Here is a 12,977-nt window from a genome sequence, read left to right as displayed (position 1 = left end):
CAATGAGTTAATTGATGTCCTCTATATAAGGACAGCTTTTTGACCAATTAGTATCTGTGGCTCTAAAGCAACTGGAGAAAATATGAACAAAACAATTGTTATATAAAGTAATTTGTGTTCACTTTACCTGGTTGATCCTGCCAATAACATATGCTTGTCTCAAAGATTAAGCCATGCAGGTCTAAGTGCACACCGCCGGTACAGTGAAACTGCGAATGGCTCATTAAATTTGTTATGGTTCCTTTGATTGCTCCACACATTACTTGGATAACTGTGGCAGTTCTAGAGCTGTGGCTCTAAAACAACTGGAGAAAAAATGAACAAAACAACTGTTATATAAAGTAATTTGTGTTCACTTGTTGGGGGTATTAACCAGTGCTTCCTTATGCTCAGTCACCTTTACAGTACCATTTATGTATTCTGAGATTTGTTTATTGTTTATTTTAAATTAGAAGGGAGTCATTTTAAATGTTTCGGTCAGCTCTCTGCTAAGGCAAAATGCAGGAAAGTTCAATTCAGCCATAGGATATTTAAACAAACATCTCTCAATTCTTAGAGATGAAATTCATCATAATGGGTTTTGCAGTATTGGAACAATGATATTATGTAAGGCTCATAGAGTAGCTGATGTATTATTTAAACCATAGAGCAGCTGATGTATTATTTAAACCAAAAACTAGCTGTAAAAAATAGAAAAAAGACCCAGAGAATCTGGAGCATTTAAATAGGACTTTGCATTCAATAATTAACATAGCAAAAATCATTATCAATTCTCTTTTGTACCATAATGTTACTTTTCATAATAAAGTGCCTCCTTGCACTTTGAATATATGCCACTCATATGATTTACTGAGATTTGCTATGAACTAGAATTGTTTTTTGTGTGTTGGTTTTGTTTTGGTATTCTGCTAGTCAGCCTAATGCTTGTGATTTTTAATATAAGCAAAACAAATATTCAGATCTATTTACAAAAGGTTTTTGTCATTTTATTGGGATTATTACAGTTTTTGTGTAACTTGTGTATGTGATATACATATATTCTATATACACATATTCTATATACACATTCCAGATTAATTGATCAACGTTTGCAATATATAAGTGGAAAACGCAAGTGAACTTGATCAGGAAGAAAAGTAAAATATTTATTCTTTGGAGCCATGATGTTATGTTCTATTTATATGTATATCGTCAAATATTTTTGTTAAAGTCTATAACATCAGGTAAAAATGTCAATATTTTATATACGCATATAAGAATGCAGTCCACATAACTGTCAGTTATAGACATAATTTCTATGGATACCTAAGATAAATTGATAAATTGTAAATAAACACAACATGCCTATTTCCTCTCTTTTATTTTCATATATAATGAAACATGCATCTGGTTCATGAAATTAAGTGTGTGTGTGTGTGTGTGTGTGTGTGTGTGTGTCTAACATAAAGAAAATGATGTGAAAAGCAAACTTATTGCCTCATGATATAAATTAATACATTTAATTACCAATTATGTTCAAGACAAAAGGGTTATAAAACACATGTATTATTGACAAATCTAAGTATCCAGCAGAACAGGTGCTGCTGTCTGGGCAGTCAAATTATAGCTATGTGCCAACTCACAATTAGAAAGACATCTCAAAAACCTCTCGAAGACATGATCTGAATTGGTAATAAATAAATGTGTAATAATTTATAACATGAGGCACTAAGTTTATTTTTCATATCAGTTTTCCTTATGAAAAGCATCCTGCCTCACACAGTACATAGTACTTACAAAAAGGGTATTTACAAATGCTTTGTATAATAGTGTAACCTTTTGACTAAGTTAACTAAACTGAACTTTATAGATTAAACGAACCAACCAAATAAAAATAAACAGGTAAAGTGCATGTTCAAGCCTGTGATTAATCAAATAAAAGCTGTAGCTGATAAACATGAAAGTGTTACAGAGACAATATCACTATTATTTATTTTGTCTTTAAAGTGATCAGTAATGTTCATTGTCAGCTGAGTGCATTAAGGCCTGGACACTGCACAGTATACCAGGAGAAAGGTCAGCTCAAACTCTTTGGTTTTAGGAAGTTAGTGCACGGTGGCCAAGGCTCAGAATTCATGAATCCATGCTCTATGTTCAACACTTCATTTTCAGTCTGATTAGTGTTACATCAGATATTCCTTTTCTGGAGGCTCTTCTAGAGCGATGATAGTGAAGTCTTCATCATTCTTCTGTCCTTTTTCTGAGCTCATGAGTGTTACCATTTCCTGCTCTTTGTCCATCAATGGAAGAGTTACTGTTTTACCGTACTCCTCTGTGTTCCCTCTGGGTGTGATGTCCAGACTCCGCCTCCTCTGCTTATACCACCTAAACAAAATAATTATGAGTAAAACAAATTCAGAACATGACAACACTCCTATATTTTCTGTTATGAAAATCCTAAGCTATGTTTTAATCATTTGCATATAGCAGTGTTTATTAAACTACTACAGATGCATGTTAGCTTGTAGCTAACTATGAAATATTTATTTATATTCATATTTATAACTGACATGTTGATAAGCATGTACTGTCCTCGTAAATTAGGTGAATAGTTTTAAATGAAATGCAGTCCAGAAAATGCAGTATGTCTAATATTATTTTATAGTTTAAAACAAGTACTTGTCTTTAGTTGCAATTCCAATAAGGACACAGAGAATAGCTGCAAGAGTCAGGCAGAACGCAAAGATAATCAGCCACCCTAGACAAGGAGAAGCAGTAGATAGAGTTAAATAACAGTATTTATAATGTTTAAAAAGAGTGAAATGGTTACGAGTGGCGCCTGAAGTGTTGTTACATAATCTTACCAGGTGTGCCCTCTTCCGCAAATGAAGATCTAGTGGGATTTGGCAAGATCCGGACTGGGGAGGGTTCTGCAGAGAGAGCATGTAATCAAAGATCGAATTTGAGTTCAAAATTCTTTGAGCCAGAAATCCAGTGTTCTGGACTTGTTTTGCATGAAACATATGTCTATATTATTACAATAATCAGTCACAATTAATACCCAAATATTATAAAAATGTTTCTATGATTTTAATGTGGTAAAGGTTGTTTCTAAATGATATAAACACTTTGTAGTGTGATGTGGTGACTGGATGATGAAATACCCTGAGTTGATGGTTCCGACTCTGGAAATTCATTTTCTAAGTTCCGGTTTAAGATTTTACGCACAGGTTCTTGAGTGGTGAGCTCACTGGGGGAGGGACTCTCAGCCTCCACCCCAGATCCAGCTTCCTCTTCAAGGGACAATAACAAGGGGGTAGGGTTGCTTAAGATTCTCCCAGGGCTATGTACTGCAGTGGGGAAAGGGAGATGCCTATTGGCCTTTTCACTGAGAGTCTCTGAAAGCATGCCTGAACTTTCCATGATCAAATTCTCTGTGATTTCTTTGGTTGTGAGCTCTGCTTGGGTGACTATCTCATTAGGCCCAAATTCAGGGAAGATAGTCCGCATAGTGGTGCCTTTACTGGTGGCTTCTTCCATGTTTGTATTCTGTGTCTTGTCACTGGTTTCTTTGGTTATGAGTTCTGTTGGAGTGTTTTTCTCATTAACCCCAAAGTCAGAGAAGGTAGTCTGCATTGTGGTGCTCTTACTGGTGGCCTCTTTAGGGTTTTCAGTGATAAGTTTTGTACCAACCTCTGGGTTTACATTTATCCCTTCAGGGAATTTAAATACTGTAGGCACACTGTCCTCCTGTGGGGTCAGAGAAGTACTTTGCTGTAGGTTTACAGTGTTATGGGTAGTTGTCCCTTTAATGTTGACTATAAAACCGTCAGCCATTGCTTCCTCAAAAACATCTTCATCTTGATTAGGTTTTGTAGCTGCATGAAAAGAATATTGCATGACAGTTATAGTTAGGGAATTAAATGGATAGTAAGTGAGGTTTAGATGTCACATTGGACTAATCCACAAAATCATCAGACTGACACAGTCTGTTAAGCTGTTCTTGCAGTCCAATTGTTTTGCAACTGAAAAAGACATTCTAGAGAATCTAGAGATATCATCAAATGATTCATGTTCAAACCTGCATTGATTTGTAAGGTGTGTTAAGTTCTCACTGTCAACAAAAAAAAGTTATTCAAAGTTGTGACTAAGCATGTATAGCAGGTCTGGTTGTATCTTTGAAATTAAAGTCGCATGTAGTATTAAGTATTATGCTTTGCCACATAGGACAGCTTTTCACATTGCAATGAGCCTGAACCTTGTCTAGGACAAAATACAGCCTACATACTTGGATAGAGTTCACTTACTTTTGATAATACTTTCCTGTGTGGGCCAGTTGCTAGAAGAGAGAGTTGAAGTACTAGTATCCTCACAGTCTAATTCTGAAGAACCTGTGCAAGTAGAAAGCAAAAAACGTTAATACTCTGTCAACAGTAGTTGCTTTACATTTTTGTAATCTCCTGCACTTTTTATTTTTGGGTGTGTTTTTGTATTCCTTACCAACCTGGTGGGTTGAAACAGTAGACATCGTAGAGAGAATCAGGAGTTGTAGGATTGGAAAACATTCCAGCATTACCCAAGGAGCAATTTGGGTCAGCGGTGTTGGGAAGGAAGGAAACCTTTTGGCCATCAATCCAACCTTGTCTAAACAAAGGTAGAGGATCATTGCTGATGATTCTAAAGACCCAGTGTTCCCCCACCCCCTTCCCCCACCCCCATAAGTCAGTATACAGCACAGAATGTCCAATAAAAAGAATGTGGTTATTTATTAAAGAAAACGATATTTCGTACCAGTATTGGATTGACCAGTAAAAATATGTTTAAGTCTAACCTGCATGTTTTCAGGCCTTGTTCATAGGCTTTTTTCAGCTGCTCCTCTGTAGCTAAAAGGTAGTGTGACCTCTGGCAGAGCTGCTGGGCTTGCTGGAATGTCAGAGAGTAGCGGGCACCCCCTTCTAGATGGACAACCCCAGCGTAGCTGCATTTGCCTGTGTGCCGGATGATGTGGAGAGAAATAAAATAGAGAGATAATATATTAAAGGACATCCTTTTCCCTCACGATTAGAACTGTCCATCTGATATATTCCATGATGATTTATTGTTATTTACATTTAGTAATGGTGAGTTTGCAAAGTTTGCAACTAAATTGATGGTGCTATACCTGCTGAGAGAGGGTTAGTATGCTGAGCTTGTGAAAATTAAAACTAAGTTCAGGATTTTTCACAGCAATGTCATGAAGGTGTGAGACGCTTTAGCACTGATGTGTAATGCAAGGGCAGTTTCTGCCTGCTTAAGCCTCTCCCTTTCCTGTGTTTCACGAACACCTGCATTATACGTATTCCCGGGAGGATCTACAATTCACACAAAAGGCTACTGTGTGCACAAAGGGTAAGCAGTTTGGGATTGATGCATAAAGACTAGATTAGATACATTGGAATTGAGCTGAAATATGAGCAGGGTGGTACGAGGCTGAATACATTTAAGTGCTGTGCTGAAAACTGCAAGTCATGACTTCAGAGTTGGAGTGTATGAGATTACCTGAATTCCATCTGACTTAAAGTTGATAATAATGGGCTTTAAAGCTAAACACAATAAACTAGGCTTCTACTAGGTACTCTCATGACACTTTCCACTTAGTGATCCCTTTTTGTCCTTTGTATGTTTTGTGCATGTGTGAATAAGAAAGTAATACATCACTCCAAATAGAAACATCTTGTACTTTTGAGACTGGACACTTATATTATTGGTGGGTCTTTCACGTGTAAAACACAATCCACATATAAACATGTTTTTGGACAGTTTCAGTTATCTGTTGTGGTGCTGCTGATCTTCAGCTTGACACATGATCTACTATCGTAAAAGGTACATTTATCACCGTTTCACGCAGGATTTTTCTTTTCCGCAACACTGAATACTTAACCAACAGTAAGATAACTCACAAAATACAGAAGTACACAGAAGTAAAATAAGCAGCAAGAAAGTAATACATTGAAAAGCATTACTCACCTTGACCATGGGCTGTGTGAAGTACCACTAAGCCAGATGTGACCAGCATAATCAGAAAAGTCTGCATAGTTCGTGGTGTGTTGTGTAACCAGCAAGGTGAGCAGGAGTCGATCACCTTGATCAGTGCTGCAGCTGTGATTTTCAGCATGAGAGAACAGGAAGCAGGAATCACCTTTTATAAATTTGAGTCATCACCTTGATGACACACTTAGAGGCAAGATGGGTGGTGCTACCACAAACACACCTTTCCTATTGTGTCACTTTCCTCCTCTCTCGGCCGGTTTAGCAGTCATTAACATACTTCAGACAGAGCCAGATGGTTTACTTGCATCATGTGGATCAACTTCTCCTCAGACGTCAGAGCTCTTCTTAAGAAATATTATACTGCCTAAACCAAATCTTATAAACACATGCTTAATTACAGTGATAGAAATTTAGTGGAAGGTTATGCAGCCTTACTATCCTTGATCTTTAGCTCTCACTCTGAGTTCATGTGTTACCAACCACTTTGCTTTCTTGTTGTTAAAGACCCTGTGTGATCTTACATGTGGGGATGCATGTGGCCTGTTGATTAAGTATACTATGTCAAGTTTCAAGTTTCAAGTTTCAAAATTATATTTGTCACGTACATAGTCATACATGGTATAACTCGCAGTGAAATGCCTTTGGGACTGCTCTGTCCAAGCTGAGGAGATACAGGGATACAATATATGTATAATATAATATTTATATATACATAACGTACAATGTATATGTATATGTATATATGTGTATATACAAAATGTACAATTACCAGTTGCAATTTACAATTTATAGTTTACAATATACAGTTATTGCATTCTTTTTATGATGTTATTGACATCATATGCAGTGCACAGAGTGGTCCCTACAGTTCATCAGTTGCTCTGATTCAGGGCCCAAATGGCCTGCGGGAAGAAGCTCCTCTTCAGTCGCTCTGTGTTGGTCTTTAGGGAGCGAAAGCACTTCCCTGACCTCAACAGAGAGAAGAGCCTATTGTTGGGATAGGTGGGGTCCTTCACAAACCCCCTGGCTTTGGTCTGGCACTGCTTGTGATAGATGGTCTGCAGGTCAGGAAGTTCCCTATGAATGATGTGCTCTGCTGAGCGCACCACCCTCTGGGGTGCTTGTCTGTCCTGCTTGGTGCTATTCCCAAACCAGGTTGTGATGTTCCCAGTGAGGATGCTCTCAATAGTGCAGGTATAGAAGTTCCGCAGCACCTTGGAGGGCAGTCTGAAGCCTCTTAGGCATCTGAGGTGGTAAAGACGCTGATGAGCCTTCTTTGCCAGGGAGTTGGTGTGGCGGGACCAGGACAGGTCCTGCGAAATGTGAACTCCAATGTACCTGAATTTGTCTACTCTCTCCACCGTGGTTTTGTTGATCCGCACAGGTTGGTAGTGCTGTTCCTGCTTCTTGCTGCAGTCCACAATCAGATCCTTTGTCTTGCTGACTTTCAGAAGATTATTTTCCTGGCACCAGTTCTCCAGGTGTTTAATCTCCAGCAGGTAGGCCCTCTCGTCATTGTCCGAGATCAGGCCCATGACGACGGCATTGTCAGTGAACTTGATAATGGTGGTAGAGCTGGAAGTGGCCACGCAGTCGTAGTTGTACAGTGAGTAGAGCAGGGAGCTTAGGACACAACCCTGAGGAGCTCCAGTGCTCAGGATGAGGGTGGATGAGACACAGTCCACCTGTACTGATTGTGGTCTGTTAGGAAGTTGGAGATCCAGTCACACAGGGATGGATGCAGTCCTAGATCCTCCAACTTAGTAGTGAGTCTGGAGGGGATGATAGTGTTAAATGCTGAACTGTAGTCAACAAACAGCATTTTAACATCCTCCCTTTGCCCAGGTGGGTCAGTGTGGTGTGAAGCAGATTATTATACTTATTTACACTTAATTAATGTCATGACTGTTCATGTTCTTCTGCAACTTCATGAAGATGTGAGACATTTCAGCATAAGGGCTAAAGCCTCTCTCATATTTCAGAAACATTACATTATCTGTATTTTCAAGAATTCATATAAAAGGCTACTCTGTGCTAGATATCTACCTTATAGATTTAAGAGTGATTATATGCAAATCAGAATAATGCCTGTGGGTGAAAGGCATGTTAGTACAGAGCTAAGGTAGATGTAGATTCACAGGAAAATCTGATGTATGCGATGCAGTCATTTTCAACCCAGAAACATATACTAATATACTAATAGCAGTGAGTTAATTACCAATGAGTTATTTATCAAAGAGGTAATGACACACAAGTAAGACAAAGGTCTGGGGTCAAAGTCATGTTAATACATGTTAATCTGCGGGCGGTATAGAGCTTTGAGAAAATCTCCATGTAGAAGGCGGCCTAAGGCTCGGTGAATCACAATGACAGAGCTGACAGGCTGACTCAGGTGAGTGAAACTATTTCTCGCCCACATCTGCAGGCTTACATTTGTGTTAATACACGTTCACGTTTAACCTATTTCCTGTCTGATTTTTTTTTTTTTTATCCTTCTGATGAATGGGGAAATAAAGAGGATAGCGTTTAGGCTAGTAACCGAAGTGCATGGGAGGATTTTATCCGTTAGTCTTCTGTAGGATTGCAAAAGGAGCGTGGGTGAAGGCAGACAAGTTTAGTGAGATAAACGACCGTCCCTTAGCATAGTGTTGTATTTGAGTCATTAAAACAGACGTTTATCGGGGAAGTAAGAATTCCATAGTTTTACATACAATAAAAAGAAAATACTAACCCTAACTTTTTAATGAACTTGAAACCAATAGCCTACGGTACAACTGCATCTTACTCTCATATTTTTTAAAAGTACTTAATACTTAATAACTGAAGTAAAATCAATAAAATTAAATGAAAAGCAATTTACAAGGAAAAAAAACTATTCGCCATATCATCTTGCGTCTAACATGCTAACCTTATCTGTAACCCTATGCAAAGAATGGTAGGTTGCAGCAATTTGCGCGAACGCAGAGGTATAATAGCACCATCTAACGTCTGATTGCTGACGAAGCAAATTAAATTCTATCTGTCCTTAAAGCACATATAGGTATTACCTGATGTACTGACTTGTTCATATAATCTTGTCAGTTTCCTAATCTTATTATACTAGTAAGGCGATTCGATTTCTTTTTATCGTGCCACCAATCACACCTCACTTAACATAATTTATATACCAACGGTTTTCATTCCGGCAGCTGAACTAAGGCCCTTGGGCCTTTCTCACATTGAGGCGCGCAAGAAAGTCGTAATGAAGTTGAAACGTCTGCATACAAACAATGGCTCAAGACTAGACAAGACCGTTTGTTTCTTTTTCGTTATGACAAGGGAGAGAATTAAAATATGTCCACAATATCTGTCCACAGCATAAACCACGGAGAATGCGACGACAGACCCACAGCTTCAGCGTGGGTAAGTAATGTAGTTAGTTTTCCTAGGCGCTAGCTAGCTAACCTAGTACAGCTAAGCTAAACGCCTACCTAGCCAATAGAGTATCGCTAACAAAAATATTTAAAATAATTTTCCAGTCATTCAACAAATAAACATGGCGACGGTTATTGGGACTCATGAATAATTATTCCAAGAGTTAAAATAAAATTAGGTTGATATAAAAAGTTAGATGTTAAGCTCTTAATAGGCCTGTCATTTCAGGATAAAGAACATCCGCGCGTGCTTATACCTGAGCTCTGCAGACTCTTCTACCAGTTAGGATGGGTGACTGGAACAGGAGGTGGAATAAGTATAAGACATGGGTAGGGGAACAAACAGTTAGTAATTTTTATTTATTTAATTTTTATGTTTACTTTTAAAGTTTGTAACAGTAGTAGTCTGTTTTTTAACAGAGACCACATTTATATTGCCCCATCTGGAGTTCAAAAAGAAAGGATACAGGCAAGTGATTTAAAATAAATTTTATATATACATACATATATAAAATTGTTGAATTAGGGAATATCTGCATTAGGTCACTGTTAAAAGGCAATTCTCTGCAGCCAGAAGACATGTTTGTCTGTGATGTGGAGGAGAGGGATATCAGCAGTCCACCCTCATGGAAGCAGCTGAAAAAGAGCCAGTGCACACCCTTGTTCATGAACGCCTACTCTATGAGAGGTGAGATTTCATATATACAATACACCTGGTTTTGTATTGCTAACCATGCTAGAAACCTTTGTAACCATGTCTGTATGCAGGAGCCCAAGCAGTTATTCATACCCACTCAAAGGCTGCTGTCATGGCAACTTTGCTGTTCCCTGGCAAGGAATTCCGCATCACCCACCAAGAGATGATCAAGGGTATTCGCAGAGGAAACTCTGGCTCAAACTACAGGTTGGGATAAACTCCATTGTAGAAACTGTTCCTTCACTATTTTTTGTAACTTGAGTCTCATAAAATCTAAAAAAAAAAAAATATTTTAGCTTATTAGTTCACAATGGCAGTATTAATGATTCAGTCACATTCTGAAGTTAGGAGTACTAGCAGTAATAGTGTGATTTGTCATTCAATATCTTAAGCACTAAAACATCATAGTGTTAATAAAGTGTCATTTATTAGCCACATAAAAGGGTGAAAACAGTTAATTAAACAAATGATGATAATGAGGTAATGAGCGAGATGAGTGTATATAGTGCATTTTGGGTTCCTACATTTATGCATGCAGATTTATGGTCCCAACAATTAATCTTTGAATTGCTTTTAAGGCATCTGAGTACATTTCTGAATGGCTGTCTGAATGTGTACTAAATCATGGCTTGTGATTTAGTCACCTTGTGTAGCACCTTTTATATATCCCATGAGTAATGTGTAAAATAAGTAGTCAAGCTGTCTCCTATTTTTGTAGCATGACTATCTTCTAGTCTGAAAATCTTATGTCCCAAATATCTACATCCCTCAAATGTTTGTCATTTGATTCAGTTTTACTTTATAATGCTTTTATTTTTATTTATATATATATATATATATATATATATATATATATATATATATATATATATATATATATAATTACATATTTATCTTCATTTTTGTTACTTTTATGACTTATGTTTTATTTTTTGTTTCAGTTTTATTGTCATGTTTCAGTTAATCCTATGAAAAATACTTTAAGAAACATTTTTATAGTTTTTTTCAAATATTAACAGAAATGGTAATATTACTGTTGTTATCTTTTTATTGATCTTGTCAATCAGTTAAAAAAGGGTGACTCAAAGAGTAACTGGTTTGAAAAAAGTAGAAAACATTTATTGACATCACTGTGAAATTTATATTGTCAAGTTGGAACAAAGACACTGCTGTCTTCTGAATGTTTTGTGTGTGCACATGAATGCACGTTTTAAGATATGATGAGACCCTGGTGGTGCCCATCATTGAGAACACCCCAGAGGAAAAGGACCTGACAGAACGCATGGCCCGGGCCATGGAGGAGTACCCAGATTCCTGCGCTGTCCTTGTCAGACGACACGGAGTCTACGTGTGGGGAGAGACCTGGGAGAAAGCCAAGACCATGTGAGATACTTGTGTCGTGATCTGTATTTTTCTGTAATTATATCTTCAGTAGGAATTTGAAGGGCTATGGCTGCACTATCCAAAGGGTACAAGAATATAACGGAACTGATTACAGAGTAGAAAGACAGCAATATCCATTAGCTATGATTAAGCTGAATACTGATTTTAGGAAATTCAGAACAACCTGACTAATGATTGCTGGCAAAGTTTAACAGAGATTCAAGACTTTTAGACAGACTATCATGGCAGCATTCTATAGTAATTTTCTGTTAATTAATGAGACATTCTGTGTTTGCATTTAATATTTTAAGAGTATTGCAGTTAAGATGATTAACGATTGAAGTGGATGTGATTCATTAATTCGATGCAAGAGCGCATGTGCGCTTAAGTAAAAGGTATACTATTTCCCATCCACCAAATTGAGAGCGTTTGGCTACAGTATGGCCAGTGGTGATTTACGAAGATATTGGCAAAGGAGAGAATTACCTGTTTTGTTTTGGGTGGGTTTTTTTTGTTTGTTTTTGTTTGTTTTGTTTTGCACAAAACCAGATAGGCATGGTTTTCTGCTACACTGAAAATATTAAATGAAATACAGATGATAAGCATGAATCTTTTGTAATTGGTTCCTGTTGTTACAGTGCCATGTATTGATCCTGGATCTGATAATATTCAGTGTGACAAAACAGACAAAACATCAACAAGAGCAGTCAGTTTCCATAGCAATGTATGTGAATATATTACCAAACAGTCTGGTAAGTCATTGCATATTTGATAGACTCACTCATTGTACAATAATTTCTGCCTTTTTCCAGGTGTGAATGCTATGACTACCTGTTTGATGTTGCTGTTCAGATGAAGCAGTGTGGCTTGGACCCATCCGCACTACCCACTGAAGCCAAAGGAATTGTTTGATGTTCGAGCCTTTGCTGACATCTTCAGCCTTTTTGCAGAGGTGGTTAATGAGCCATAAATTTCTACTGTCACCCAGCAAGAATTGCTGTCCTTCAGTCAGATGCAGGCTATTGTGATACTTGGTTGGATATAACATAAAAATATAAATATCACCATTTCATAAATAAAAGTTAAAACTACCTTGTTTATGGTGTGTTCACATCAGCCTCTTGTATTGCTATACACAAAAAAATCAAAACAAACGGGCCCTAAGCCTTTTTGTGGTTGACAAAACTAAGTACATTTTAAACCTTTGATATTGTGTGTGGATTACAATAATAGATGGCAATGTACAATAATGGCATGTTTAATCAACTAATTGGCCCTAACATCATGTCACAAATGTTATGCAGTTTGGAAATTCATTTAATATAATTAAATGAATGGTGGCAAGTGGTTTTTTCAAGCATGAAATTGCATATCTTTTTCCCAGAAAACCTTTCACCCTATTGGAGCCTTTAATTCTCTCAGTGGATAGGTTCTTGAAATAAGCACATTTTTAGGCAAGTATTAGTGCTGACTCA

The 12,977-nt window shown here is 37.5% G+C and overlaps 1 protein-coding gene across 1 annotated transcript; it reads left to right on the top strand.

Annotated features, from left to right (window-relative positions):
- The first annotated feature begins 9,227 nt into the window (after positions 1-9,227).
- On the top strand, positions 9,228-12,600 carry apip (APAF1 interacting protein). The gene is made up of 7 exons (XM_027013845.2): positions 9,228-9,411; positions 9,652-9,752; positions 9,843-9,891; positions 9,993-10,110; positions 10,191-10,326; positions 11,335-11,502; positions 12,315-12,600. Exons 1-7 carry the CDS (start codon positions 9,343-9,345, stop codon positions 12,412-12,414), a joined length of 741 nt encoding a protein of 246 aa, XP_026869646.2. The 5' UTR covers positions 9,228-9,342; the 3' UTR covers positions 12,415-12,600.
- Positions 12,601-12,977: the final 377 nt, after the last annotated feature.

This window comes from Electrophorus electricus, chromosome 21 (genome assembly GCF_013358815.1).
Source record: "Electrophorus electricus isolate fEleEle1 chromosome 21, fEleEle1.pri, whole genome shotgun sequence".
Lineage (NCBI taxonomy): Eukaryota > Metazoa > Chordata > Actinopteri > Gymnotiformes > Gymnotidae > Electrophorus > Electrophorus electricus.
Note: the sequence above shows the minus strand (reverse complement) of the source record. Positions and strands in the feature narration are given on the sequence as shown.

What these genes read in the sequence shown, in the direction of transcription:
- apip (XM_027013845.2), top strand. Translation starts at nt 9,343, where the DNA reads ATGTCCACAATATCTGTCCACAGCATAAACCACGGAGAATGCGACGAC. An exon ending in GACCCACAGCTTCAGCGTGG is followed by an intron (nt 9,412 to 9,651) that starts GTAAGTAATGTA and finishes CTGTCATTTCAG; the next exon opens with GATAAAGAACATCCGCGCGT. An exon ending in GGAATAAGTATAAGACATGG is followed by an intron (nt 9,753 to 9,842) that starts GTAGGGGAACAA and finishes GTTTTTTAACAG; the next exon opens with AGACCACATTTATATTGCCC.